Source organism: Hemibagrus wyckioides, linkage group LG26, assembly GCF_019097595.1.
Source record: "Hemibagrus wyckioides isolate EC202008001 linkage group LG26, SWU_Hwy_1.0, whole genome shotgun sequence".
Taxonomy (NCBI): domain Eukaryota; kingdom Metazoa; phylum Chordata; class Actinopteri; order Siluriformes; family Bagridae; genus Hemibagrus; species Hemibagrus wyckioides.
In genome coordinates this window covers 2,921,417-2,947,556 of record NC_080735.1, presented here as the reverse complement: position 1 = coordinate 2,947,556, position 26,140 = coordinate 2,921,417, and the positions used below count along the sequence as shown (strand labels likewise).

Below are 26,140 nucleotides of genomic sequence, written 5' to 3'. Positions count from 1 at the left end.
AAAATAGCTTACTCGAGCCATTCTGTAGAATTCTGAGCATGCAATGGCATAGTCTGCATGGAAACTGGTCAAAAAAGACTTGAAATCCTGAAGAAGGAGCAGTGTAGAAGAGGAAGAAGAGGGAAAAAATAGAGGCAGAAGACGAGGACATGGTGACAATAAACTTGGAGAAGAAAGGGGCAGGAGGAAGCTAGAGGGAAGGCAAGATGGAGGAGGGTTAGGAGACACATAATAGGGCTTGGAGCAGAGCTAAAAGGCTTACGGAGGGATGCGGTGCAGCTGTCAGCAGGAAGGACTTTTTTTTAGCCTTCCCTTTTGCAAAAGCGGTACAATATCAACGAGAGTCTTGTCTTCACATGAGATAAAGCTGGTGACTAGCGCACTGTATCTCAGGCAATATTTTTTGATTTATGTTATTTAAGAGGGTTTATGCTGGACTACGGGCTTGTTAAAGGTTCTCACTGGTTAAAGCTTCCACATAAAGGGACAAATCTCAGAAAGCTTTAAGGTGCTCATAAGTATTCATAACCTGAATACAAACTACAAAGCCAATCTTCTTCCCAGTTGCTTGGATTTTAATGGATTTCTGTGGTCACAGATTGACAGACCTGGAAGCACAGAGTAAAAATGTAGCACATTGCTGATCTAGTTCTTTCCCAAATCATCTATCTGAGGTATCAAATGTCTTTAGTTGAGGAAAATAAGACACATTTTTAGTGGATAGCTCATAGCAGAAACATCACAGTTTGCTTTTTTGATTCAAATCGCAGGTTCGGAAGCCTCTCAAAACCATCCAGCATCCGATGTTACAAATCAGTCCTTTGTTTTTAGCACAGAGCCACACCAAACCTATCTCCTTTATTTATTTATAAGATGGAACAAATGGGGCTTTGGATGCATTAATGCTTTCAGACTCTGGGTTTCCGGCGAAGGCTTTTCTTTTTTCTTTTTTTTAAATCTCCAGATCCAAGACAGATTGACAGAAAGACAACAAAAACATGACCAAAATGAAGGCCAGCCTTTCATCTGTCCGATGCAGTTTGTGCATTATCCACTTGGACAGGCTCCATGTGGGCGCTTGTTTGTTGTTAAGATTTTGGGACGTTTGAAGTTCGGAGGGAAAAAAAATTACCATGAAGGACAGTCCCAGCCTGAGCTAGAAAAAACAGCCTGTGGGTTGTGTGTGTGTGTGTGTGTGTGTGTGTGAGAACCAGTTTCATGCTCTTGGATTGGTCAGAGAGCGAGGTTCCTGAGGTCCTGTGGTAAAGGAAGTGCTGGAGATCAATATGTTTTCTGCACATGGTAAACATTTTTAACACAAAAGCGTTCGGATCAATTATACCACAGTACTGATGAATTCTCAACTCCAATTGGTCGTACGGTTCTTGGATAGAAGTGTGGAAGTCACAGGTTCGGCCGTTTCATTTCTATGGTAACAACTTACACAGGCAACATAAATAACTTACACGGCGGTCACCGTAAATAGATAGAGTAGATAAGTAGACGTTTATGTAACATTCATGGAAGGAGTCTCCAGTTTCAGAGGAAGTTTTCCACCACCGGAAAGTCTTCAGCACCAAGAACCCATTGGTATATATGACCGTTTATAGATACTATAATGTAAATAGCACGTAAATAATCGAACAGAGATTTAGGCAGTTTAAGGGGGAAGTTTAAAGGGGAAGTCTAGCTTCACTCTCATATACATTCATGTGTGTTCCATATAGCGATCCAGTGCTTGGTGAGTAAAAGCTCCATTTGAAATTCAATTCAATATAAATCTGACTTTATATGTTTGTCATGAATAATAAATGAAGCTCGGAGGCACTGAGGGCTTGAACATATTTGTGGCTTGTGATTGATTTATTAGCATGTGGAATTAAGCTGTTGGAAAGAGAGAGAAGTTCAGTCAGCTGAGCGGACCACACGCACCACATGTAAGCCAGTACTCAGAGTCATCTGAACTTTCGTCACTTTCGTGTCTCACACACACACACACGCACACACACGTATATACAGTATACACACTCACACACAAATACACAAGCATGAACCCTGTTGCACCCTGGACCTACACGGCCATGCAGAGACACAATATTTGTTGTGAGAGTGTTTAGCTCTGGTTCAGTGCTGCACTTTTCAATCACACAAACATCCTAATGTTGGCAAAACAAGTATCCTAATGTTTTTCAACTATTTGTTGTTTAAACCCCTAGACTCTTAACACCTATTATGCATGTTGCATCTTAGAGGTTAAGGCACTGGAATACTGACTGGAAGGTTGTGAGTTTGGATCCCAGGTCCACCAATCTGCCTGTGCTGGGCCCCTGAGCAAGGGCCCCTAACCCTTGTATAAAATGAGATCAAGATGGGTATGGATAAAGTCAGCTAAATGCCAGAAGTTTCTGCTGAAACTCATCTACAAGACACCACAGGAGAGAAGTTATTCAGATTAATGTGATCTATTTGTTAGATTTAATCGTCTGGCTGATTTCTGTTTTTTCTTTTAACTCAGCATGAAATTTTCCATTAAAACATTGCAATTAATCGTTAATCATTCAGAAAAAACATGAGAGCATGGTTCAAAAAGAAATCATACTACTGGCTGTCCAGTCAGGAACAGTGCCAATCACGAAACATCATAGACTGTGGATTCTTACAAAATATTCATTCATTCATTGTCTTCCGCTTATCTGGAGCCAGGTCACAGGGTCAGCAGTCTAAGCAGGAAGGTTGCCCTCTCCCTAAACACTTCCTCCAGTGCTTCCATGGGGATTCCGAGGTGTTGCCAGGTCAGCCGAGAGACATAGTCCCTCCAACGTGTCCTGGGTCTTCCCCGGGGTCTGTTTATTCAAAAACACTATAGTACACGGCTTGGTTGGTGTTCACATGGCTGACATCTTCACTGTCGACTTTGAACAAAAACTCCTAATTCGCGTGACTATTATGGATATTTGCAAACTTGTACATTTAAGACATTTCTCTAAGCTTAAGTTATTAAGCTCATAATTGTCCAAAATATTCTGTTTTGGTTGAATATAGCTAGCTGATGTAGCTAGATATAGCTAGAAAGCATTCTGCGTTAATCCAGAGTAATTAAAAGCATGAGAGACAGAGAGAAGGGGGTGGAGCTGCCAGTCCATTTCGATTAATCACAGAACATCTAGTTAGATTTAATATCACGAGTGGTTTATCTTTCGTTTTTTTGGCAAATTTTACGACTCGAAATATAGAGAGGATCATTACATCCTGCAGCTCTTGTACATCCTAAACGTTTCATTTTAAATAACAGTTTCGTCTTTCTGTTCTATTTGGGAGAAAAGGAAAAACTGAACGCAAACAAGTGATCGAAAGAAAGTGTCGTTTTTTTTCTTCCCCCTCTCGCTAGCTGCACGTCTCCTCCTTTCACACACTGCGCAATGAGTCATCGTCAGCACTTTGTAACGCCGCATGATTGATAGATCTGGCTTGCCATTTCAAGGAACACACAAACACACACACACACACACAAATGCTATATCATTTGCATTCACTTTACGCTCCAACGCTCCCAAGTTTCCCCTGTGCACTTAAAGAGCAGGCTCGGTTCTCCAGGCCCCTTAAGCCAAGGTCACACCAAGATCACGCTTAAGCGCTATAACCTAATTTATACTCATCCATCCAAGAGAACCGTTATTATTTCTTTAAGCTAAGGTGCACAAGCTGCCAGTGTCCGTGAGGCCACTTGAATTGTGGATTGGGTCCCAGAAGATTCGGGCCGTCCGCCAAATGGCTTTCACCTCGAGGGGCTGTAAGCAGATTGATGTGGAATAGATGCAATAAAAACGGTAGATGAAATATTAGGCTATATCTTTAATGCGATCTCCTGCAGTCTTCTCCGCCACAGGGAAGGAGGAAAAACGTGGAGATTTCTACCGGTTATCTCTCCAGCGTTCAGTCGTCTTTCCTGTATTAACCGTCTCTTCATCTTGCTCGCTTCTTTTCCCCATCCCTGCACTGCGAAGCCTCGTCTCTCGCGTTATCAATCACTCCGCTCCTCTCTGACGGCCGGGTTTGAGGTATTTATTCCTCCCAGCAGGGGAATAAAGTCGAGCAGGTGGATTCTCTCCTCACCCTCCTGCTGATCTACATGAAACAAAGCTTCCGGTGATCCTCGGTTTCTCGCGTCATTCTATTCCTGTCCTTGTTGCAAAAGTGTTGGAGCAATAATGGCATTAGCATACGGGTCAGATGGATGTCTAATGGATGTCTAATCATCTCTCGACCCCTTGTGGGTGTGGCCTTCCCAGCTTTTATTTTCATTCCAAATGAAATAGCACAGATTAGAGGGCAAAGCAAGCTTACTGTACCGTACGACATGGACAATTCCGATCTTCCAAGATTTATTTTTCTTCATAATGTCTCCATACATATTTAATGACCGGTTCTACATGACAGGATAAGATAAAGTGAGGAAGCTCAGACTTGCTGTTGGATTAGGAATCATTTGAATCAACTGTGAGATTTTCTTAATTATGGTCAGATTAGTTGCGACTCAATGAAGCAACAAATCCAATCAAATGTCACATGACGTTGTTGCTGAAATTGTACTGCATTAAGGTAGAAATGTAACACAGTTGATCGCTTTGTTGCTTGCTAACATAAAACATAGCATTTACCATCCTCTAGAGTGAAATGTACATGTTTAAATTCTAGTGAATCACTTCTTCTTTGAAAAGAAACTATAAAATACTTTAGGTTAGCTGCCTTTGCTAGCTAATTCCAAAGCAAGTCATTGATAAAGAAAGAGGAAGCATAGCAAGCTAAATATATATAATAGCTAAGGCTAGAATTTGGCCAACAAAGATATTTATATCAAATTCAACTCCATTCCACTTTAAATCCGGATTTAGTGGGATACTGAAAATATCAACAAATTAATGCTAGCTTTATTTTGGTTTTCTGGAAATTAGTCATCCTGGAAAACCGGGCAGATCCACCTCATCGAGGATTCTCCAAACATTTTCCGATCTAAGCAAGAGGCTAAGAAAATCTTTCTGACAGAAAAGCATCATGCAGTTTGCAAGCTCATGGTCATGCTTGTTTTTAGCATGCCCATATTTAGAGAAGGTGCTAAGCTATCGACTGGTGAGTGTAATCTCACTCCTCTTCAACAGCAAAGAAGGAACCGGGATCGATTACTTAATGAGGAATCAATTGCTCACATGCCTTCAAGACCAGTGAGGTCATGGCCAGCTAGGTCACCGGTCACAGGCTAGAGGCTGAGTGTATTTCTGCAGCTCGGGCGATTCCATGATTAGCCCTTGTGTCAGGATTTATTTATTTAATGTAACAAACACCTAGTATATGATCTTAATTACACACAATATCATTAAGCACCAGTTGTCAGACTGTCAATAGTTTACAGCAGTGGATGATGATAAATTGTAGCTGGTCTAGCGTTACATTCAGAACGGGTCAAGCTTCATAGCATTTAGCTCCATGCTAAAATTAAACTCAAGGTTTATACTTCCGTGACATGGATTATTTTTTGTATACACATCATTTTGCTGCTTAAACCGAATGAAAACAACAGTTTACTCAGGGAGCAAATATACCAGCAAATATACCAGTTTTTACAAGAAAGGTATATCGTATAAAGAGGTCAGTTTTCTGTTTAGCCCATGCCGCTAAGACAAGCAAGTCTCAATTCATGTTTCTTATGAACGAACAATGACCAAGGATCAAACATATACAGGAATGTGAACTTTGTGGAAACACTAAAGTTAAGTAGCCTTTATTTGTCATATCTACATTACTGCACAGTGAAAGTTTTTCTTTGCATATCCCATCCTTGGAGGTTTTGGGGTCAGAGCACAGGGTCAGCCATGATGCAGTGTCCCTGGACCGAAGGGGAGGTTGGGGTCCTTGCTCAACGGCAGCTTGGCAGTGCTGGGACTTGAACCCCGATCTTTCAATCAACAACCCAGACCCTACCACCACCCCCAACTACTAAAGCAATACTGATACCCTAGGATCTTCCTGAAGTCATCAATACTGGTTCACAACATCACAGACCAAGAATACATCAGTCTAAATTAATTTTTTTAATACAAGTGCTAGTTTAAGTATTCCAGAAAGAGGTACTGTAGATCTGCCAGTGACTCAGCTATTCAGGATGTTCATTCCACTGCCTCAGTGCCAGAACAGAACAGAGTCTTGATGCAGACCTTCCTTGAACCCTGAGAGGTGGTGGGACCAGTCAAGTAGTGCTGGAGTATCCCAGATGATCCACTTATTCAAAAGCAAAAAAAAAAAAGTATGGAATGGCATACACTTCATGCACTCAGTGTTCATGGCTTTGCTTACATAATGGAAGAGGGGTGGGGCTATCAGGCTGGGAAATGGCTTCTAGTTCCTTCTAGTTAGTTAAAGAAAAGCAAATTTAGAGTTCTATTTGAGATGGTACTACACATTCACACTACATGGTAAAGTACATAGTGTGTAGTGCATCATTTGGGATGCAGCTCAAAAATAATAATAATAATACTATCAATAACCAACAACAGTCTCCAAGGTTGGTGGCCGTAAAGTCAGACGATTTAAACGTCTGTGGGAGAATGTGGGGTCTTTGGTTTTAATAAACTATTTTATGAAACCCACTAACAAGACAACAAGACAACCCTACTCAAGCCAATATAGCTACCCATTGTGCTTTATTTAAAATCAACAAGCTAACGATGTACAGAATGCATCTACAGTAGCACATGTGCACTTTTCATGACCATTTACACTAGTCAGTCTCTGGGCAACAGTTGCCTTGAAGGTACACACATGGAATACACATGGACTTTCTGATAGATATGCTTTATTGGTCAGGACGGAGTCCCAGACGGATGACTTTACACTCATCTGGACGTAAAAAATCAGAGAGAATTCGCTGGGACATCCTCGCGAGTTGCCCCATCCTGACGATCGATGGTGCTTGTGAAAGCCTAAGGCTTTTGTTTCTGTGGTCTGCCTCGTTCATCTGTAAGTGTCAGCTCCGTATCGGACACAGAATGCGATTCGTTTCCCGGCCGGATTGAAGATGGCAGCTTTTCCCTTCCCTCAGGAATGCTCCCCGGCATCTACTTAATATTTCAGAGGCACTTATAGCTTATTAGGCGAGCCCCTGGAGGACAGCCATGCGGCTTTCTCTGCAGACTCTTAGCTTTATTTAATTTCAGTTTTAGCTTCTCGACTGGCCGCCGGCTGGACTTGGAAGGGGTCCTGAAGCCGTTACTCTTAAAAGCGCCACTGAAATGGGAACGAAGGTGAACTCTTGTTTTGCCCATGCTAAGGAGACGGATCAGAATCTAGGCTGAAGCCAGCGAAGAGACTGCAATTGATTTGCCCGATAAATGAGATCTCGGTTTTCCATTTGTGTGGTCTAAATGAATGTTGCATTGGTCAGCAGTATTCACGAGAATGGAAGGGAAAATACACATGCTGGTCGATGGTGATATTTGGAGCAGACGACTGTGAAGGAGCTGAAAGACTAATGAACTGAGGTGGCTTCCTATTACCCCAGACGTTGATGGGAGGTGGTAAATCTGAAAAAGAAAAAAACTAAACACGATGATCTGTCCAACACCTTGCACTCCAGATAATAAGACAAGGGAAGCAGAATCTCTGTCTTTTTTCCCCTCCAGATGAGATCATTTGGGGTAGCTAGTGGTACCTTGGGAATACGAGGTGCAAAAAATACATCTGAAAAACATAGAAGGTGTGAAAGGCAATTAGCAGCTGAGAAGAAAGATGTAAGCGAGGGAGTAATAGTAATTGGGAGGTGAAAGAAAGGAAGATGCAAAATAGATGTGGGGGGTTTTTACACCAAACATTTGTTCTTTGAATGTTCCAATCCCATGTCACGCCTACCATACATCCGTAACAATTTCATATTTAAAAAGCAAGCGAGCATGAAGAAAAAGGTACTCTGGGAAACGGTTACACTTTTGCTTTTATGTCGAGCGCAGTGTAAAATCGATATAAAAGGCGGCAAAATAAATGTCGGATCATCGCCTTTCTTTAAGGCTAAGTACACTTCCCGTCTTTTCTGTTCCCACCATCAAGCGCTGCTCTCCATAGCAATCAAAGCCCCAAGGAGTCGGCTCGAGTCGGTCAATATCCAAATTCGACACACTCGCTCATCGCTGCTAATCCACGCCGGCCAAGAGCCTCGGCAAAATCAATTACAACCTAATTACACTTGCACACGGTTTACAGGCTTTTATCCTCACTGTGTGTGTGTATGTGTGTGTGTTTGTGTGTGTGTGTGTGTTTATTCAGTATTCAGTCAGTGTGTATATGCGTCATCTCAGAATACAGAACAAAACACAGATTTTATGGGAAACTATTCAACACCAAAGCAAGTTTTGTTTTTCTATAAGTTTTATTCCACTTACACCACATGCCTCTTCCAACCATTCCAATGTTTTATTTAGTGTTTATTTAAGTCATACTTTTTATCCACTGCAGAACAACAATTGTGAACACGTCCATCGTCAAAACGCAGATAAACTTGTGGCTTTAGATCGGCTGTTAGAAATCGCTCACGCTGGAGACTCCTTCCATAACCTTCTGAAATCTGTGTACATTAAGAGCCTTCTGTAGAAGCCCCTGTGAATGTTGTTGCTATAGAAATGATAACGTAATAATGTAAGTCTTTGGAATATAGAATTCAACAGTGGTGTGTGTGTGTTTATGTTTTGTATCCAATCCACTTCCAGAAGTAAAAACATCTTGAGAGTCTAAATTAGCACTGGCGTACCTGAAGCCTGTGTTGGCGCCGGAGAACCTCCACCACACCTGTGCCTCTATGTCAGACCGAGTGGCCTTGTGTAGTGTCAGGTTTACACACACACACACACACATTCCTGGGGTGACGTGCTGGAGCCAGCAGTTCTGCACACCGCCAGCAGAAGAGTGAGCGCCAAGGTGGGGGTAGTGGAAGGAGGTCAGAAATGTGTCTTGTCATGACTCTATCCAGTTTTGGCCATGTTGGAGCGTTGGACACATTTTACCCGGGGGCAAAAACTTATGACCAACTGCCAGAATTGGGGGTGGGGTGGGGGGACACTTACTCTATAGTAAAAATCTGAACACATAACTCAAGGAGATGAATATTTTTACTGCACTGACAGAGACTTGAGTGTTTACAGCTACACTTTGAACCTTTATTTAAAAAGAATGTTTGAGAGAATTCCATTCCTTATTGAATTATGACGATCTACAGAGACTTATTTTTAGCATGTGACTTAACGATTGAAACAGATCATTCTTCCTGGTGAAGTGAGGCTTCTTGTCATGTTATCTAAAAAAAAAAAATCAATAGTTATGCACTATAAATAAGGAGATAATGGGTTTAGGAATCCCTGATTGGTCTATCTTGAGGACTTCATGGTTAGTGGTTTTGAACATGAGGCTAATTGGTGGTGAGTAAGCATAGGTTTTTTTTTGGACAGAGTTCAGTTTTGAATTTGGTTCAATGGAGAAAGGAGTGCTCCCATGTGGTTTTGAAAATTTCCTCAGATTAGTTTTTCAATTAAGAATTGAGACCCTAGACAGGATGGCACCGGGCAAAGTGTTGGCTAGGACTATGTAGCCAAAAATAATTAATAAATAAAGCACTTTTTGCAGAATAAAAGACAATGGGATGTCGGATGAAGCAGAACTACTGTTACCATTTTTTATCCATTTATAGTTACATATAATGATATCTAACCTTTTCTCACCCATCAGATATTAATTCCGTCAATCATGTCCGGAAAACTCTTTAAAGCTACAGCTCTGAAGTGCTGACACTGGAGACTCCTTTCAGAATGCAAAATAAACCTCGTTACACAAACAGGTTGCCTACCATCCAAGTCCCTGTGCAAGTTGTTGCCTTTGAAACAATACAAGATTTATTAGATTTGAAGATCATAATTCATGTCCCAACCAATCAGATTTGAGAATTCAACAGCAGTGTGGTATAACTGGACATTTCAGGACAGTGTGGAATTTGATGGGACGAAATGGTTTCTGAGAGACAGCTGGGTTTTGTCTTTTGTTTTTTCAAATGACAAGCAAGGAATGCACTTCTGTTATGGCAAGGCAACTGGTAGCCAGGGGTCAAAGGTGATCCCAGGTCATATTCAAATAATCTTTCCTTAAATTCTCTGGAATTTGTTGCCCAGCTTTAGGTTTTGTCAAATTTTACAGTGGTTGGAAGGTGATATTACCACCAAAGCAACATCTGGAGAAAAATGCATACCAGTGAAATCAATCACAAATGATTAGTTTAATTGACCTGGAATATACTTTACTTCTTTTTCAGGTATGACTTCATTGAGATCCGAGACGGGAACTCAGACTCTGCTGAACTTCTGGGCAGGCACTGCAGCAACATCGCTCCCCCAGCCATCATCTCCTCCGGCCCGGTCGTCAACATCAAGTTCGTCTCTGATTATGCTCACCAAGGAGCCGGGTTCTCATTGCGTTACGAGATCCACAAGACTGGTGAGTGAACTTCACCTTCTGCTTTTTTTGTAGACATTATCATTTGGCATAGGATGGGTTTATCTGGGAGGCTCAACTAAAAAGTATTTGCCCCGTCATCAGGGGATCATGACCATCTATGGCCCGGAGTGCAGAGGATGGCACTACTCTCTCTCCAGCTGTCAATTAGAGCAACACTAAGCAGTCATAGGGAGTTCAAAAAGAAGTGGGAGGTGGCAATTTAGCACGGCTAATTCACCTTCTACCAGAGAAGATGGGAGGAAACCTAAGAACCTGCAAGAAACCTGAGCTCAGGATCCAACACCACTTTTGCTTTAGTTCTAATACTACAAGGCTCAAGGCAAAAGAAAGTTCACTTATAGCCTGTAAGGGTTCTATATAGATCACAGAACCTTCTAGAAAAGGTTTCAACTACATTACAAACCTAAAACCCATCCGAAGAAGCCATAAGAAAACCTTAAGAGGATGATGATCATCATGCAGTCTGCTTGCAAATTTGTTAAGATAACTAGATACATGTGATCTCCACGATTTCGCAAACAATTCTTTGGGATTTATTGCCAAATTTAGAGTCACAATCACCACTTTCCAGTTAGCCTCATTATGCAAAAAACAAACCCTCGTCAGAGCAACCTTTTACTCTTTTTCAAAAGGTCATAAGACCTCCGGCCCACAGCATGCCAGTCAGGCGCAACGCTACACGTCCGCATAAAATTACCGCGACGCAATCCCAGACCAATTAAACATCAAGGGAAAGGGGGTGATGAAAATAAACTCAGTTTAGGGGAAAAGGGAGGGGTGGAGAAGCAAGGGATGGGGGTTGGTTTAAATGCTTAACTCTTTTCATCCCTTTGCAAACATGCAAGGAATGCCCGTATAATTGGACTCTGATCTCCCGTCCCTGGGGATGTGTACATTCTGCTTGTAGCCTGCAGATGCCAGACAGGGAAGTGGCATGGGACAACAACTTACTGAGAGGAATTCATTTTTAAGAATAGAACACCACACACATATGGTTGTGTATGTCAGTGAGAACAGCCAAGACTCAAAGACAGATAGGCTTTCCTCAGGGGGTTTTTGGGCAGTTAAAGGTACATCACTCTATGAGAGGTTCTGCATGGACTGCAAAAACACTGTTGTTGTATGGATCTATGTTGAACCTTTATAGTTTCTCCTAGAATGCTGAGGCATAAAGTTACTAAGCAGAATTTATTTTTAATAATATAGCACCAGTTATGGCCATCACTGGTAGCATTCAAGACTTTCCTCAGGGTTGTTGAGAAAGGTTACACCTTCCTTCCAAATGGGGTTTCACTTGAATTAGGGAAACACTGTTGTATGGGCCTATGTAGAACCATTATGACTTCCCCAAAAGTGTTGGGACAGGAAGTTAAATTAGTTTTTAAGAATTAAGCCTCACACATGTACACTCATGAGTGCTAACAATAAGGTCCAAGACTTTCAGTTCTGTTCGGTTCCTCAGGGGTTCTTAGGGTAGTTATGGCATCTTTGCCCACTTGTATTAGGAAACTCATGTTGTGGAGGTCTACACAAAATCTTTAAGGTTTCCCTGAGAGTGGTGGCACAAATACAGTTCCTGGTGGCATCCGAGACTAACTTGTGCAAGGGTTCCTCTGCGGTTCATGGGTGGCTTCCTAGCTTCGGAAAGGGTTTCTGATTGGAGAAGGTGTTGTTGAAAAGGTCTATGTAGAACCTTTAAGGGTTCCCTTACAAGGACACCACTTTAGAGGGAAAGGTTAGTGGTAATGGTAGGGCTGGGGTGAAATAATGATAATATCACAAAGTTTAATAAAGTAGAAATATCTTCGTGCAAAAGAAAGGTCATGATATTTAACAGTGCCTAAAATATTGCATGCAAAATTGAAGAGGAAGTGTGAGCTTTATGAGCTTTTAGCTAGAATAAATCTTCATTGTTGAACGTTTTTTAATCTGCAGTTGAATAATATAAGTTCAGCATCATGTCTTTTTAAAATGAAAGCCCTACAAATAGACTGAAAACATGGGAATGACTCATCAGTGCTTCTATTTTTATTTTTTTTGGAAATGTCACTAGCAAATAGGCATTTTAGGCTTCAGGCTCTGTTACGAGCCACTGCTTCTAACCACTCTTAATGTGGTCCATTACTACGAGAGTGACTGACAAACGTGAATTGCTTTTGCCATTTTTGTGGGAAAAAAATCTGCACTGTTCTCCTGGCCTGCTGACAACATGAAGAGTGTGTGGGTGTGCACTTTGGTGACAGAGTGAAGTGCGAGTGGGCGTGTTTGTGTCATCGTGTATGGTCGGCATATGTTCGCTGTTTGACGGCTGTTCTCTCTTTCCGTGCTCCAGCGAAAAAGGAAAAAAAAAAGACGGTTGTTTATTTTTGGATGTTGAATTTCAGCTCCACGAACGCTGCTACAAGGAGAGTTTTGCAGACTGCTAGACTGAAGAGTCACATTCAGAGTTGTTTTTCCTCGCAGAATGTGGGAGTGACAGATTGCGGATCGTGTGTTTATGATGGGAAACACATTCACTGGAGATAGGGATCTTTCATATTAAGCAAGTCCTCAAAGAGGTGTGCCTTTTCTGTCCTTCTCTGGAATCCAGAACACCATGTCGTTGAACTCTCTGCAGATGGGGCAGGAAATCAACCCCTTTTTACCATAGCTGGACCATCTGAACCCTGAGGGAAGAAATTCGTTTGCTGTTTTTATAAATCCTGACCGGAATACGGTGTGGTGCAAAGAACTTGCAGCCATCATTATAGTTGTTTACTTCTGAGCTGTAGCCCAAACCAGTCACTTTTTCTGTTCGTCCCTAGTGTGAGCTGATTTTCCCGTCAAAACCAGCCCTCAAATCTCGTGCAAATCGGCTGCAGGAAGCCGAATGTTTCGACCGGGGTTCATGAGTGTAGCATCAGTCCAGGTCTGATGACACAAAACACAAAAGATGGTATACTTCTATTTCCATTTTAGACCAACACATGCATCGATTAGGTCAGACAAACAGAATTAGGGTGTTAGCACTCACTGCCAAGAGGATTTTGGCCATTTTACCTTGGCTGAGTGGCAGAAAAGCTCAACATGATAATGTGCAGACAAAGCACTATCGGTATTAGGGGTAGATTATAAAGGACCATCTGTATTTAGTTTAGTCTTCAAAATATCCATATCCAAAATCAGATGTAAAGCAAAAGTGGGTGTGGCCTAAATCAGCAATCTTACTTTTAATTTGACTCATACCTGTTAGTGTTATTTTCTGTCTAATTAAGTTGGGTTTATTTCCCCAAAATATAAACAAACACAGCTTGACCAGACAGTTATTAATGATTCTGTCACATTGATATGTTACTTGTGGTCAATGTTCGTCCTCTCAGCTTCAAAACTGCTCGCATGAAAGCTAAAACCTCCAGCCTCCGTCAGACACCTTGTGAACTAATCTGACAAGCTTAAAAATAAATAATACACCTACTATCATAAAACATCCTCTACTGAATACTGAACAGTCTGAAGACATGCCTGATATGTGAAGTGCCTTGTATTTTTGGTTTTTTTTTCAGGATCTTGTGTGTGTTTATGTTTTAGCATGATCCTGGTGTCGTGTTTTTCATTGTGTATCATGTTCGATCTTTAATCCTCTTTGGTACAGTTTTTGTTTTTAGCTTGATGTAATGTAGCCGCACTTTGGTACCTCACAATTTTTTTAATGTAATTCATAAATAAATAAATATACTTTACTGGATTCGACCTGCCCAGATTTCTAACTATTTTGCCTTTGGTAGCAAATGGGAATTGGCAGATATTGGAAGAAAATTAGGTTAAGAAAATCCCCCACTGACTTCTGAAAGCTCAGGGAAGGCAATAATTAAAAGCATTCGAGAATTTAACCTGTCACCCAATAGCCAGACTAATCTTGTTTATTTGTGACCCACATTACTCATCCCTCTCGCCTAAAACCTTCTATCCTACACTGGATTGTATGCCCCTCCAAACAGCCCCCCTGCCCCAGAGTTCCTCAGCACCCCTCCACCCCCAAAGAAAACCCTGCCCTCCCTTAATGCTCCCCATTTTCTGCCCTAGTTCCATCACACCAGATTTTAACCCTCCACCATGAGTGCTTGCCACAGCGATGCTGCCCCACCCTCTGTGACGTGATGCTGACACTGTTGCCATGGTTCGTATCGGAAGACTTCCATCTTTAGGCCTATTGGCATGGCCAGGACATGAGTGTCATCACATTAAAAAGAACATACGATGGTACTACTGCTACTACCCCCCTCACCCTTCCACCACACCACACCCCAGAGGCTGTCTTTTTCACCCAATGCTTTTTACTACCACTTTAACAACCACCACCACCTTCCCTTGCTTTCTTACCTGCACACAAGGGAAATTCCTTTCCTTCTCATTGGTGATGGAAAGCATTAAGTATGAACTAACATCTGCCCCTGTTCTTTCATCCACCCCAAAGTTGTATATTCACTAAAGCAAGTTAATACACTCCAGGGACGTCAGAAGTGTGCCATGTGCTATATGTGTCACCCAACATTCTGGGTCAGGCATCCAGCGAAGTCTTGAACGGATTTTTGAACTTTTAGAGCCTTTTATTTACTAAAGCATACATCGTGCTATTTTTAAAATAACTACCTAGACTACTATATTGAGTATTGCACACCTTAATTCTGGAAAATTGCTGGAAAATTAGGAAAAATACACACTCTAGTTCAAAACTATTACAACATTTAAGAACGTTTTTAAAATTTTTTAGGAATTGACACAGATTGCAAGCTTGTCTAAAGCTGCTTTAACTTTTTGAATTGAAGTAGAATGAATTGTTATTTATTTCTGTAAAAGGTTAATAAAAGGACTGGTGTATCGTCGAAGAAACCTGAACAAGATTCTTGGTAGTGGAATCAAGGCTCTGTAATTATTTTCACTCACAATAACAATAATCATGCCTCACTGGTAACACCGATGTGCTCGTGATTTGGTGGGATGTTCTCGCAGCGCCCATTCCAAGTAAACAGCTAATAAACTTCTGTCACACACCAAGGAACTACGAATAGGAATGTACATGGAGCGTATCTATACAACATTTTTTTTTTTAGCCACGCCTCCCAAACTGTCATTTACTGTGCCAGAAGCAGAAGGAGGCCTGTCCTGGGCCTGAGGAGTAAACATGCACATTATAGCGTGTTCATAAACATGAACTAATGAGCTCATGCGCGCACGTATGGTGCCGTCTCACGATGTTGGCATGCGCAGCGAGGTCAAAGGCGTGAGTCGTAGAGGGAAATGGGGGTAAGGAAAGAAGACTTTAACAGGATGGCCTAATTCTGGAGGGGATCACAGTCTGGCATGTTCTGTCCCATTAAATAAAAGAGAAAAAAAATCCCACTTGTACATAACTTAGCCTGTGGATAACTACTATTTAACAAAAAACGAATACATATTCACCAAAGAGTGTATTATAATTAGTATAATATACAGCGATACTGTATTATCTATTTTGATTGGTTTGTGAGCTTTGTTCGTTTTATCAAAAAAGAGAAGGGAAGGGTGATGGAACCACTGTTTATAGCTGCTAGAACATAAGTGAGGACAGGAACTTGTCCTGATGATGTTTCACAACATCCATAAATAGATATTAAATATAACTAAACTGTTTAGAGAGCAGTAACTTTGTTCTGTGATAATAAATGTAACTATATAAGGTGTGGTATGTATATGTGTGTGTGTGTGTAGATATTCTGACTGAGTTAGCTTTCACGTGTGTGTGAAAGTGTGTGATTATATATTCTAACGCATGGGCGGGCAAGCACACTTCCCACTCAGTGCTAAAAGGAAAAGGAGAACGCTCTGGCATAACACCATATGGGAAAATAAATAAATAAACAAACAATTAGACAAAGAACAAGTAAACAGCGATACGGAAAGACAGCGGGACGAGTGACGTTGCTATGTCATGGGGCACAGCATACTCAACGTAGATGCAGATGTCTGTATAGGCACTGGGGTAACGAAGGACGTGTGCAGCATCTCCAGGTGAAAAAAAAGCAAGGCATACTGGGAAACATGTATGGGCCGAGAGCTCAGGGTGCATAAATTTGCATAGCTAATGAGACACAGACTCCCTCTGCCTCTGTTTCGACTTGTTTGTTTTATTGTTCGTCTCTGCCTCCTGATCTGTCGTTCTCTCTCATTAAGCCTGCCTGTTCTCTCTCTCTCTCTCTCTCTCTCTCTCTCTCTCTTTCCCATTACGTTTTGTTGTTTTCCTCCTTCTCTCTGTATGATGAACAGGAATACAACCAAAAAAAGAAATACCTGCAAACTCTCAAAGGCCAAAAAAATTAAAATATATATCATATCACACTTCACTCGTGTAGCATTTTATACACAGGAAGCCTGTGAAAGCCTGTGCAGAGAATAATGAAACACTGCGGCTTATTTCAGCTACAGCATATTGTAGAGCTTTTACTGATGAATAATTTAGACTAAACACCACCCAAGATAAGATGTGCGATTATATCAAGACAAATAAACATGAATATAATTCAGAGTAAAATGCAAAAATTGCCATAAAGCCATAAAAATGTTTCCACATGGCTGAGAACTTCACTGTTGATCTGCTCACAAAATTACTGAGATTTTTTTTTTTACCTCTGTTGCATAAAATTGTCACAAAAAGTGTCATTTCTGAGCAGATTTTAAAGAATCCCTAATAAATATATAGCTAACTATGTCCTCGTCTAACATTAACAGAAATTTTATTTTACATGAATGAATTCAAAACAAGGTCCATGTACCGTGACAGAAAGCAGGTTTCCAAGCAGGGAAATCGAGATAAGAGTTCAGATTAGAGATAACAGATCGCTGTTGTGAAACAGAGGAAAGGAGGTGGGGCCAATCCAGGATCAGATTTTAAAACACTTACAACTGTCAATCACTCCAGATTCACATGTGGCTCATCTTCTAATTATTTTTACTGAGGCCAATGATACAACTTGTCTTTTGAACAACTCATACACCCAAAAATTCCTGATGGCTTGCAGGCCTGCATGTTTACTTTTCACTTTTCTTTGCCTTTCAGGCTCAGAACACTGTTTCCGGAATTTCACAGCACCAACTGGCGTGATCGAGTCACCCGACTTCCCGGACAAGTACCCTCACAACCTGGAATGCTCCTACATCATCATCGCCCCTCCTCAGACAGAGGTTACCCTCACCTTCAAGACCTTCGACCTGGAGAATGACCCTTTGCTGATGACTGAAGCTGAATGCAAATACGACTGGCTGGAAGTGTGGGATGGACTGCCCCAGGGTGAGCTCCTGAATGAATAGCATAGCTTGTGGTGTAGAGATGATGATGGATTAGCCCGAGTGCCGCCGAAAATGTTCTCGGTTATAGGTCACCGTGCTTGAAAAGCTTGATCAGAGTCCAGAATGATCATAAATGTGAGCAGAAACTATTACTTTATTAGGGGTGACTAAGAAAATATCACCTGGATGTTAGAAATTTTACTCTACTCTTTAGAAAAGGTCACTATGAATGGAAGTTTGGTCAGAATACCACAAGCATCCATAATATAAGCATGCACAGATTCAAAACTATTAATATGGTCAGTATGGTCAACAAATCTTGAGATATCTTCTGCAGAACCTCATCTCACCTGACAGACTGACAGATCTCGCCTGTGAAAGGTTGGGTTTATGGATGGATGGAATGCTTGAAAGGATTGTTTTGACAACCAGACTCGTATAGAATCATCCAGAATGTTGAGATTCATGGATCCAGGGATTAATATTAATGTTAGGAAGAACTAAGTAACTGCATTAGCAGGTTACCAGGTGCCTGAAAGGCTTGTTTTGCTAAACACATTTAGATCCAGAATCAGACATTAACAGATCCAGGAGCTTTCACTGTATTGAGATATCTTCCTCAGATCCACCTTCTCACCTCTCAACTCACGCTACATGATCTACAGTCTCCAGAGTGGGTGTCAAGTGTTGGCTTTAGCTCAAGGTCTCAGGAATGCCGGCTCACCATCAAGTGCTGACACCTCCACAGGGCCAGAAACTTCCTCAATGACTTATTTCCTGTTTTCTCCACCTCATGCTGAAGTCACTCCCCTTTGTGTGCTCTCTCTCCCACCTCAGGCCATTCTTATCTGAGGAAGCACTTCCTTCTTTGGAAGTGAAGAGGAGTGATTTATCTTTTGGTTTAGAGGCCAGAGATAAGGAGCAGGAGATGTTTGTGCTGGTGTTAAATGAGGCAGGCATGTGGGTGTCAGAATGGCTCATGAATTTCGGTGGGTTTATTTATGGAGATTTTTTACAGAAGATGTAATAAGGAGTGGGCAGGAAGCTTTACATTTTATATCAGGGTGATAGACGTGACACACCAACCGAGCAAAAAAGTGTGATTTTACTTAAAAGACTTTGGCATAAACTGATGGTGATCCAAATCGTCACGGATAAGATGCTTCATGAAACTGGATGTTTAGGATCCTGGATAGATCTGATGTGGAGGAACTCTTGATGGGGAAGGGATAAGGAACCTAATCTAGTGAGAATGATGATCTTAAAGAAACAGAATAGCAATTCATAGCTGAAAAACTTCCCCCATGTTCATTAATGGGCTTAGCTTTGGGTTGTTGATCAGATGTACCGGCTTATGGCCACATGGGGGGCAGCTGTCAGCTTTGAAATCTGCCTTTACCACCTTGCAACCACTGTACACGGTCACCCTGCTGATGTTAGCCATCACCGCAAACCTGTTGGCATTTTTGGCCAAATCCTTTAAGAGCAACTACAAAGCCGATACCCGAATACCCTAACCTGACCATTCTTTGTGCAACTTTCCCCATTCTTTCCCTTACTGGGATTCTGTCACAGCATTAACGTTGAGGTTAATTTGCGTTAGCCTGTACAACCAAAAATATGAGCACATCGTAGACAAGCCTCTGTGGGTTAGCTAATTTATAACTTGTCAGTCTCTACTTGGTACCTATAAGGAGATCTGTAATCAGTTCTCCTGCAGTGAGAACGCTAATAAGACCTGACTTTATAGCTAAATCAATAAGATGTAATTTGCTTCTGTATTAGCAGGGTGTTTTGGACCATATAGGAAAGAGCTTGTACCATTAATTATAAACACCACTGGCTGATTAAGTCTTATTTCTTTCATTTAAAGATCTGAAGCCTTTTCTGGAGACTGGCTAAGATTGAGGACCTAATTGTAGAGCAGGTTAACTGTTTGCATGTTCGAATGCAAATTTACTGCTGTTTGGGAAAGTGTTAAAAACTTTTAATGACCTTTCTACATTTTTTTACAATGTATTTTGATCTATTCTATAAGATAAGTGGATTTACTGGGCCTTGGGAAAAAGGAATGGAATTCCTGACTGGAATTGGTTCTCTGATTCACTGTTGTAAACGTTTCCCACAGTTTCTCCACTGATTGGACGATATTGTGGCATGAAGATCCCTCCAGAGATTGTGTCCTCCACGGGTCTCCTGTCCCTCTCCTTTCACACCGACATGGCGGTGGCCAAAGACGGCTTCTCTGCGCGGTACAACATGACTCGCAAAGATGTAACCGACAGTAAGTGTGATAATTTTGTGCCGGTTTCTGTTCTAGAGTAATTTATAACGTATAAAGGCACAGTTTAATAGAACTACCCACGGAATCTGAGAGAATCCGAATAGAGCTGTGCGTCATTTATCAGTTTCATCTCTTTACTTTAGCTTGTCTGCATTTTTCCTTTTTCTTGTTTCGCTTTAATAGCTCTGAAGACAAACCTTCACTCGTTTCCTCTCTCGCTTTCTCCCATGCTATCTGTTGTCTCTTGTCTTCAGCGGTACATTCTCATTCACTGCCATCTTGCAGTGAAAAAAACCCTCAAAACCTTTCCTTACCTTTGTGTCTCTTGTCCCCAGGCTTCCACTGCAACACTGTATTTGGCATGGAATCAGGAAAGATCTCAGACGATCAGATTTCCGCCTCATCCTCGTTCTATGATGGCCGCTGGCTTCCTCGCATGGCCCGTCTCAACAACGAGGACAACGCCTGGACACCTGCAGAGGACAGCAACAAGGAGTACATTCAGGTTACTATCACACAAACACCATTAAGCCTCGGCCACGCTTCCTGAGCCCTGTGTCTGTTGTCTCTCCTGAGAGTGGTGATGCGTGGAGAACCCTGCTAACCGCTGTGTGATGGATGAGGGCATGCTTTAAAAATACATGCTTAGCAATTTTCTCCAGCACCATCGATTTGAGGTCCCTGCATTCCACTGTGCTTGGAATTTTTGCTATTGTCTCCTTAGCAGAGCAGTGACAGTGCCTGGACCTGGGAATCCTCACGTTTTGTTTGTGTTGGATCAGAATCAACGTTAATCTTCTGCATGAGTCTGAACAAAAAGCGTCAGGGAAGCTTCACCCATTGAAGATATAGCGTGTTACTTCTGTGGTGTTACTTTATCAGATAAATTAACAACAGTAGATTTTAGGTACTTGTAGTAATGAAGTAAGGAAAAGGCACAAGCAAAAAAATGCAAAGAAAAACCGAGACAAAATAAAAAAGCGGATTTCTTGTTCTAACTGATGCCCTTTCTTTCAGGTGGACCTGCACTTCCTGAAGGTTCTAACAGGCATTGCGACCCAGGGCGCTATCTCGAAGGAGACGCAGAAGTCATACTACGTCACCACCTTCAAGCTGGAGGTCAGCACAAATGGAGAGGACTGGATGATGTATCGGCATGGCAAGAACCATAAGGTGAGCAAAGCAATATTCTTTTTTAATCTTTGATCTAGAAACCTGCAGGCCGCGTCAGAGCCGGAGGAACCACTCATTGTTATAACGAGAACTAGACAGGGGGGAATCTACGGTGTGGGCAATCTAGTTTCACCTTAAAGAACCGAGGATTTTTAAGCTTCATAACCAATACTTGTCCAGATTTGCATCATATCTTAACCCTAGATATAGAAAAGAAGAGAAGTCTTCCCAGAGGAACTCGAGGTTCTGAATTTAATTGAGGTGGCTGTTATGACCGAGCAGTAATGACCGCTGGGGGCAGTGACCTCAGTCCTCTTCATTGATCTGTCCACAGAGAAAGTGACATGGGAACAGGTTGAGGGACGGTTACTGGCAACCTAGGAACAATAGGGCTCTTTGAGAGCTCTTATCTCTAAAGGCCATTCGTCATGCCTGTGCACTAACGGCCATAAACACACCTGCAGGACCGGTCACACACGTGCACCTGGGTTTGCAGGGACCCCACATGTGCGAGAGGGTGCTTTGTGTTCGAGTTTAGTATCTTATCACTGGTGTTGGAATGACAGGTATGAACCCTAATCATCAGGGTTGGATTTTGTAGATTTTTCTAGAATACTTTTTTCCTGATTGCATGCTGTATTTTTTGCTCAAGCAAGATCATTTTATCCAAGGAGTACCAGTAGTGGAAAAAGTATCCAGTAGTGGAAAAAAGGGGGGGGTAGAAAATGCGGACTGAAGGAGCTTCGAGAATAGCAGTTGATCCAGCACATCCTATTATTGCAGTTATATATATATATCATGTCACGTAATGACTATTAATTGTAAACAAACATCAGTGCAGCCTTAATGAACTTTAACAAGCGCTTTTAGAGGACATGAAGAGAACAGGACCATGAAGTGATCCTTATTCTGCAGCACATTCGGATTCAAGACCACTAACGAGACACCGGACGCTCGGCCCTCTCTTATTCACTCGCCCATCCCGTGTTTCCCGAATGGGAAGTTCTCAGGACAGACACACAATGCCAGGAAGCAATCGTAGCCTTGTGTTTAGAGTCGAGCAGATGATCAGATTTGCGAATTGTTTGCACCTACGAGCTCTCACATACCGATTATTATCGAAAATCCCTATAAATCCATCTTAGGAGGCACGCAATTTGTCTGTCACATGCTCGCGGCTGGAGAAAGAAAAAGCACACAAAGCAATTTCATCTCTCTCCTCGGTCGCTCTGCCAGAGTGCGGAAGTATGAAGCTGGAGTAATGGAGAGAGTTATTGTCGTTTTTTACCCTTGGTGACACAAAGCTCCAGGAGAAATGCAGTACGGAGTATATGAATATATGAGATATATGTGTGTGTGTGTGTGTGTGCGTGTGCTCTCTCTCTCTCTCTCTCTCTCACACACACACACACACACACATACACACACACAGACCCAATTTCTCATCTGCATGACTCTGGCACGCGGCCAACTGAAACCAGCTCGACATCTTCATCCGAGCGGAGATGGAAGGAGGGAGGAAAGCGAATGAGAAGAAAGTCATTCCAAAATAATGTCTGGAGCAGGCCCACTCAGAGCACGTCTCCCTCCGGGCTCATTAAATTCAGAGAAAGAAGGAGCAAAAACTCACTTTTTTGAGGTGTTTTAATTTGTTACTTCTGGTAATATTATTAAAAGGTTTCATGACTTATTATGTACTAGGCTTGTGTTTATCCAATCAACTCCTCTCCAGAACGTAAGCCCTGCCCCCACAATATTGTCATAGATGGTGTGTTGTTTGTGTTCTCGACAAAACCAATGCATGAAGTGACGATAAAACTCCTTTTATCCTCCCTTTAGCTTGTCTTTAGCATGCCTTAATTATTCTTATGATTTTATGCAGTTTAGCAACCAAAACCGATATTAGCTAGCTAAATTTTCCTGTCGACTCGCTAATAATTTAGCGTTTATTCTCTCTGGTAACGTCTGGTAAGTAAGTTGATCTGGTCATACAGTCCTGTGGTGAATGACCTCACATTAGAAGACTGTGACCTCTTACTTTCATTAATTCCAAACTGACCTGATGTTTTTTCTCTCATCTTAGGTGTTGGATATTTGTTTTTCTTTTAGAAATTGCTCTTATAATTTTATGACCCGACCCGACATGGCAGTCTGAATTATTCAGCTCGCTCTGGCTAGTTGTTTCCGTTTGAATGGTCAGATGTCGGATGTACAGATGTACATGCTGTTGCCAGGCAGATTTTTAGCAAACAATCCGCTAAAAAAAAGTTATGAAAACGTGCTTTTAAACCAGTCAGTCCAACTCGAGGAACAATTTCTTACAGGATTCTTGCTCTTAAACATTTTCTTTAGTACAGAATTAGCCATTATACGAACTAGCATCCACGTGCAAGGCATGAGTATATTAAGGAGAGTAAAAAAAATAGCAAAATGAACATTTTTATTATTAATGAGTTACTTTTAATTCATCGTTTATGTGAGAGTGGTGTTCTTGTGTCAGTCAATATCTCTAAAAGTAAATAAAAAGAAGGAGAACTTGCTTTTCTTCTTCTCTGGATCTTCAGAAAATCATGTGTGTGTGCTCAGCTCACAAAAATGAACTGAAACATATTTTTAAATATTAATCATTTTAATGATTTTATTTGTGTAGCACAATAACAAGCTCCAAACAGTCAAGAATTCTATCATACATCTCTGATTTCAGTAGAAAACTCTCTCGTACACAACCCCCTGAGCTTCCCGGGTCTTGTTTTTCTAAATAATTAACCTTTGACCTCAGTAATTAGGCCTATTGGTGCAAGTCAAAGAGCAGGATGAAGGGATTGGTGGAATCTCTGAGCTTCGGGGGACGTAAAGAAGAAGAGCACAGCGGCTTTTAGTAATCCAAGTCTTCTGTGTTTGAGCTGTATTATGTTTCAGTTTCATTTTCCCTGAACCGTCAGCTTTATCAGCGAGACCAGATGTTTTTTATTTATAATTATAATTATTTTTTTTTACCATTTTATCCTTTCTATTCTCTATTTCTTACTATCTTACTATTTTCTAAAATTGTAATTGATTTTATTTACCCTCCCCACTCTAATCTGTTTATTTTTCTCATTTTAAGACTATTTTTTTTTCTTTCTTGTTTCTGATTCATTATTTTATAATCTTACTCCAGCTTTTATTAAGACTCCGTCTTTTTTTTTTTTTACACCTCTATTCAATAACATACAATTTTATTCATCTTATTACTATTCCTAAGACAAATATCCCATGTTATTAATATTTTTCTTACCCCTCACATTATTACATTATTACTAGACCCTTTATCTTGTTTAGATTCTAATTGTATTTCCTTTTCCTTTCTATTATAACACACTATTTTATTTCAATAACAACAACAAGCTTTAACTTTTTTAGCCTTGAACCTGAGGATCCGGGTCATGTGACCCTTTGTCCCTCATCACTTCCTGTAGGTTTCTGACCTTACTGTACAAACCTGCTAAACCTAACAGCCTGCAGTTTTACTTCTTCATGGGAAATTTTTCCTCTTATCAGCTCTGGCTTCCCTCGATTCTGAGTCTCATCTCTGTCTTGTGGTGAAAGTATGCGAGATAACAAAAGAAACTGAAGATGTGGAGAATTCACACGAAAGAGCAGTGCCATATTTCTTGCTGGATTTCCATCGTCCGTAAAAAAAAAACCCTTTCTGCAGTGTTCAGAAACATAAGAACCACCTTCAGGGAAGCCAGCAGGTCGGATGCTACGCTGAGTCACTGTTTTCAAATGGATGACGAGTGATTTATTAATAAACTGCATTGTATACACACGCCATGATGCCTTCAAACACAGGATACGAGTCACTGCAACACCGAACACACTTACAGATGGATCAAATCCTGTTTCTTTATTCCTCATGAATAAGAGGAAGATATGATGTATCAGATTTATTTTGTAAACATGACCAAGTTGTGTGTGTTCTTTTGTCTATTACAGATATTCCACGCGAACACTGATCCATCCGAAGTGGTTCTGAACCGCATTCCTCAGCCCACTCTGGCCCGGTTCGTCCGCATCAGACCCCAGACGTGGAAGAATGGCATCGCTTTACGCTTTGAGCTCTACGGCTGCCAGATCACAGGTGAGTGTGTGTGTGTGTGTGATGTTCATGTCTAAATCAGTGAATCTTTAAAACCCTAAAAGCTCTTTTAAATATTCTTTGTGTAAGATACTTAAACAGAACCTTGATGTGATTATCCGGGTCTCAGAGAGGCAGTTCTCCGTCATCTTCCAAGAACTTTAGTGAGCGATTAATTTGACTCTGAATCGACTCATTGGAAGAAGTGAGTCGATTCAGAGTCGAAACACTTTTTCCAATAGTTTTCATTTCCTGCAAAGAGTCGATTCAGAGTCAAATTTTTTTTAACCAGAGCTTATTATGGGATGTGAATCCACACCGAATTGACAGAACTTTTAAAGCCTTTGTTCTAATGTGTGTGGAAAGAAATCAAGGTTAAACAATTTCATCTTAATTTAAAACACTAAAGCCAAGTCCACAACTCATCCGTTTCCCACTATTCCCAGACGCTCCATGCTCCGAGCTCCAGGGTCTTCTCTCTGGACAGCTTCCAGACTCGCAGATCTCTGCGTCCTCGTTTCGAGATCTCAATTGGTCCCCGAGTGCGTCGCGTCTGGTGGCTAGCAGGTCCGGCTGGTTCCCCGCCCCACCGCAGCCACTGGCCGGAGAGGAGTGGCTCCAAGTGGACCTGGGAACAGCCAAGACGGTGAGTGGCCTCATCACTCAGGGAGCGAGAGGCGGAGACGGAGGAACAAGCTCGGAAAACCGGGCCTTTGTAC

General features: G+C 41.5%; 1 protein-coding gene across 2 annotated transcripts in view; it reads left to right on the top strand.

Moving 5' to 3' along the window:
- nrp2a (neuropilin 2a) overlaps positions 1 to 26,140 on the top strand; it is a 53,696-nt gene that overhangs the window by 9,331 nt on the left and 18,225 nt on the right. For both annotated transcript variants that reach the window (XM_058380207.1, XM_058380208.1), the window contains exons 3-9: positions 10,340 to 10,521; positions 17,615 to 17,845; positions 19,973 to 20,128; positions 20,464 to 20,633; positions 21,146 to 21,301; positions 25,280 to 25,424; positions 25,868 to 26,140. The exon at positions 25,868 to 26,140 is cut by the window's right edge and continues 77 nt beyond it. In XM_058380207.1, the coding sequence (XP_058236190.1) occupies positions 10,340 to 10,521; positions 17,615 to 17,845; positions 19,973 to 20,128; positions 20,464 to 20,633; positions 21,146 to 21,301; positions 25,280 to 25,424; positions 25,868 to 26,140 (1,313 nt within the window). The remainder of the gene's footprint in view (positions 1 to 10,339; positions 10,522 to 17,614; positions 17,846 to 19,972; positions 20,129 to 20,463; positions 20,634 to 21,145; positions 21,302 to 25,279; positions 25,425 to 25,867) is intronic.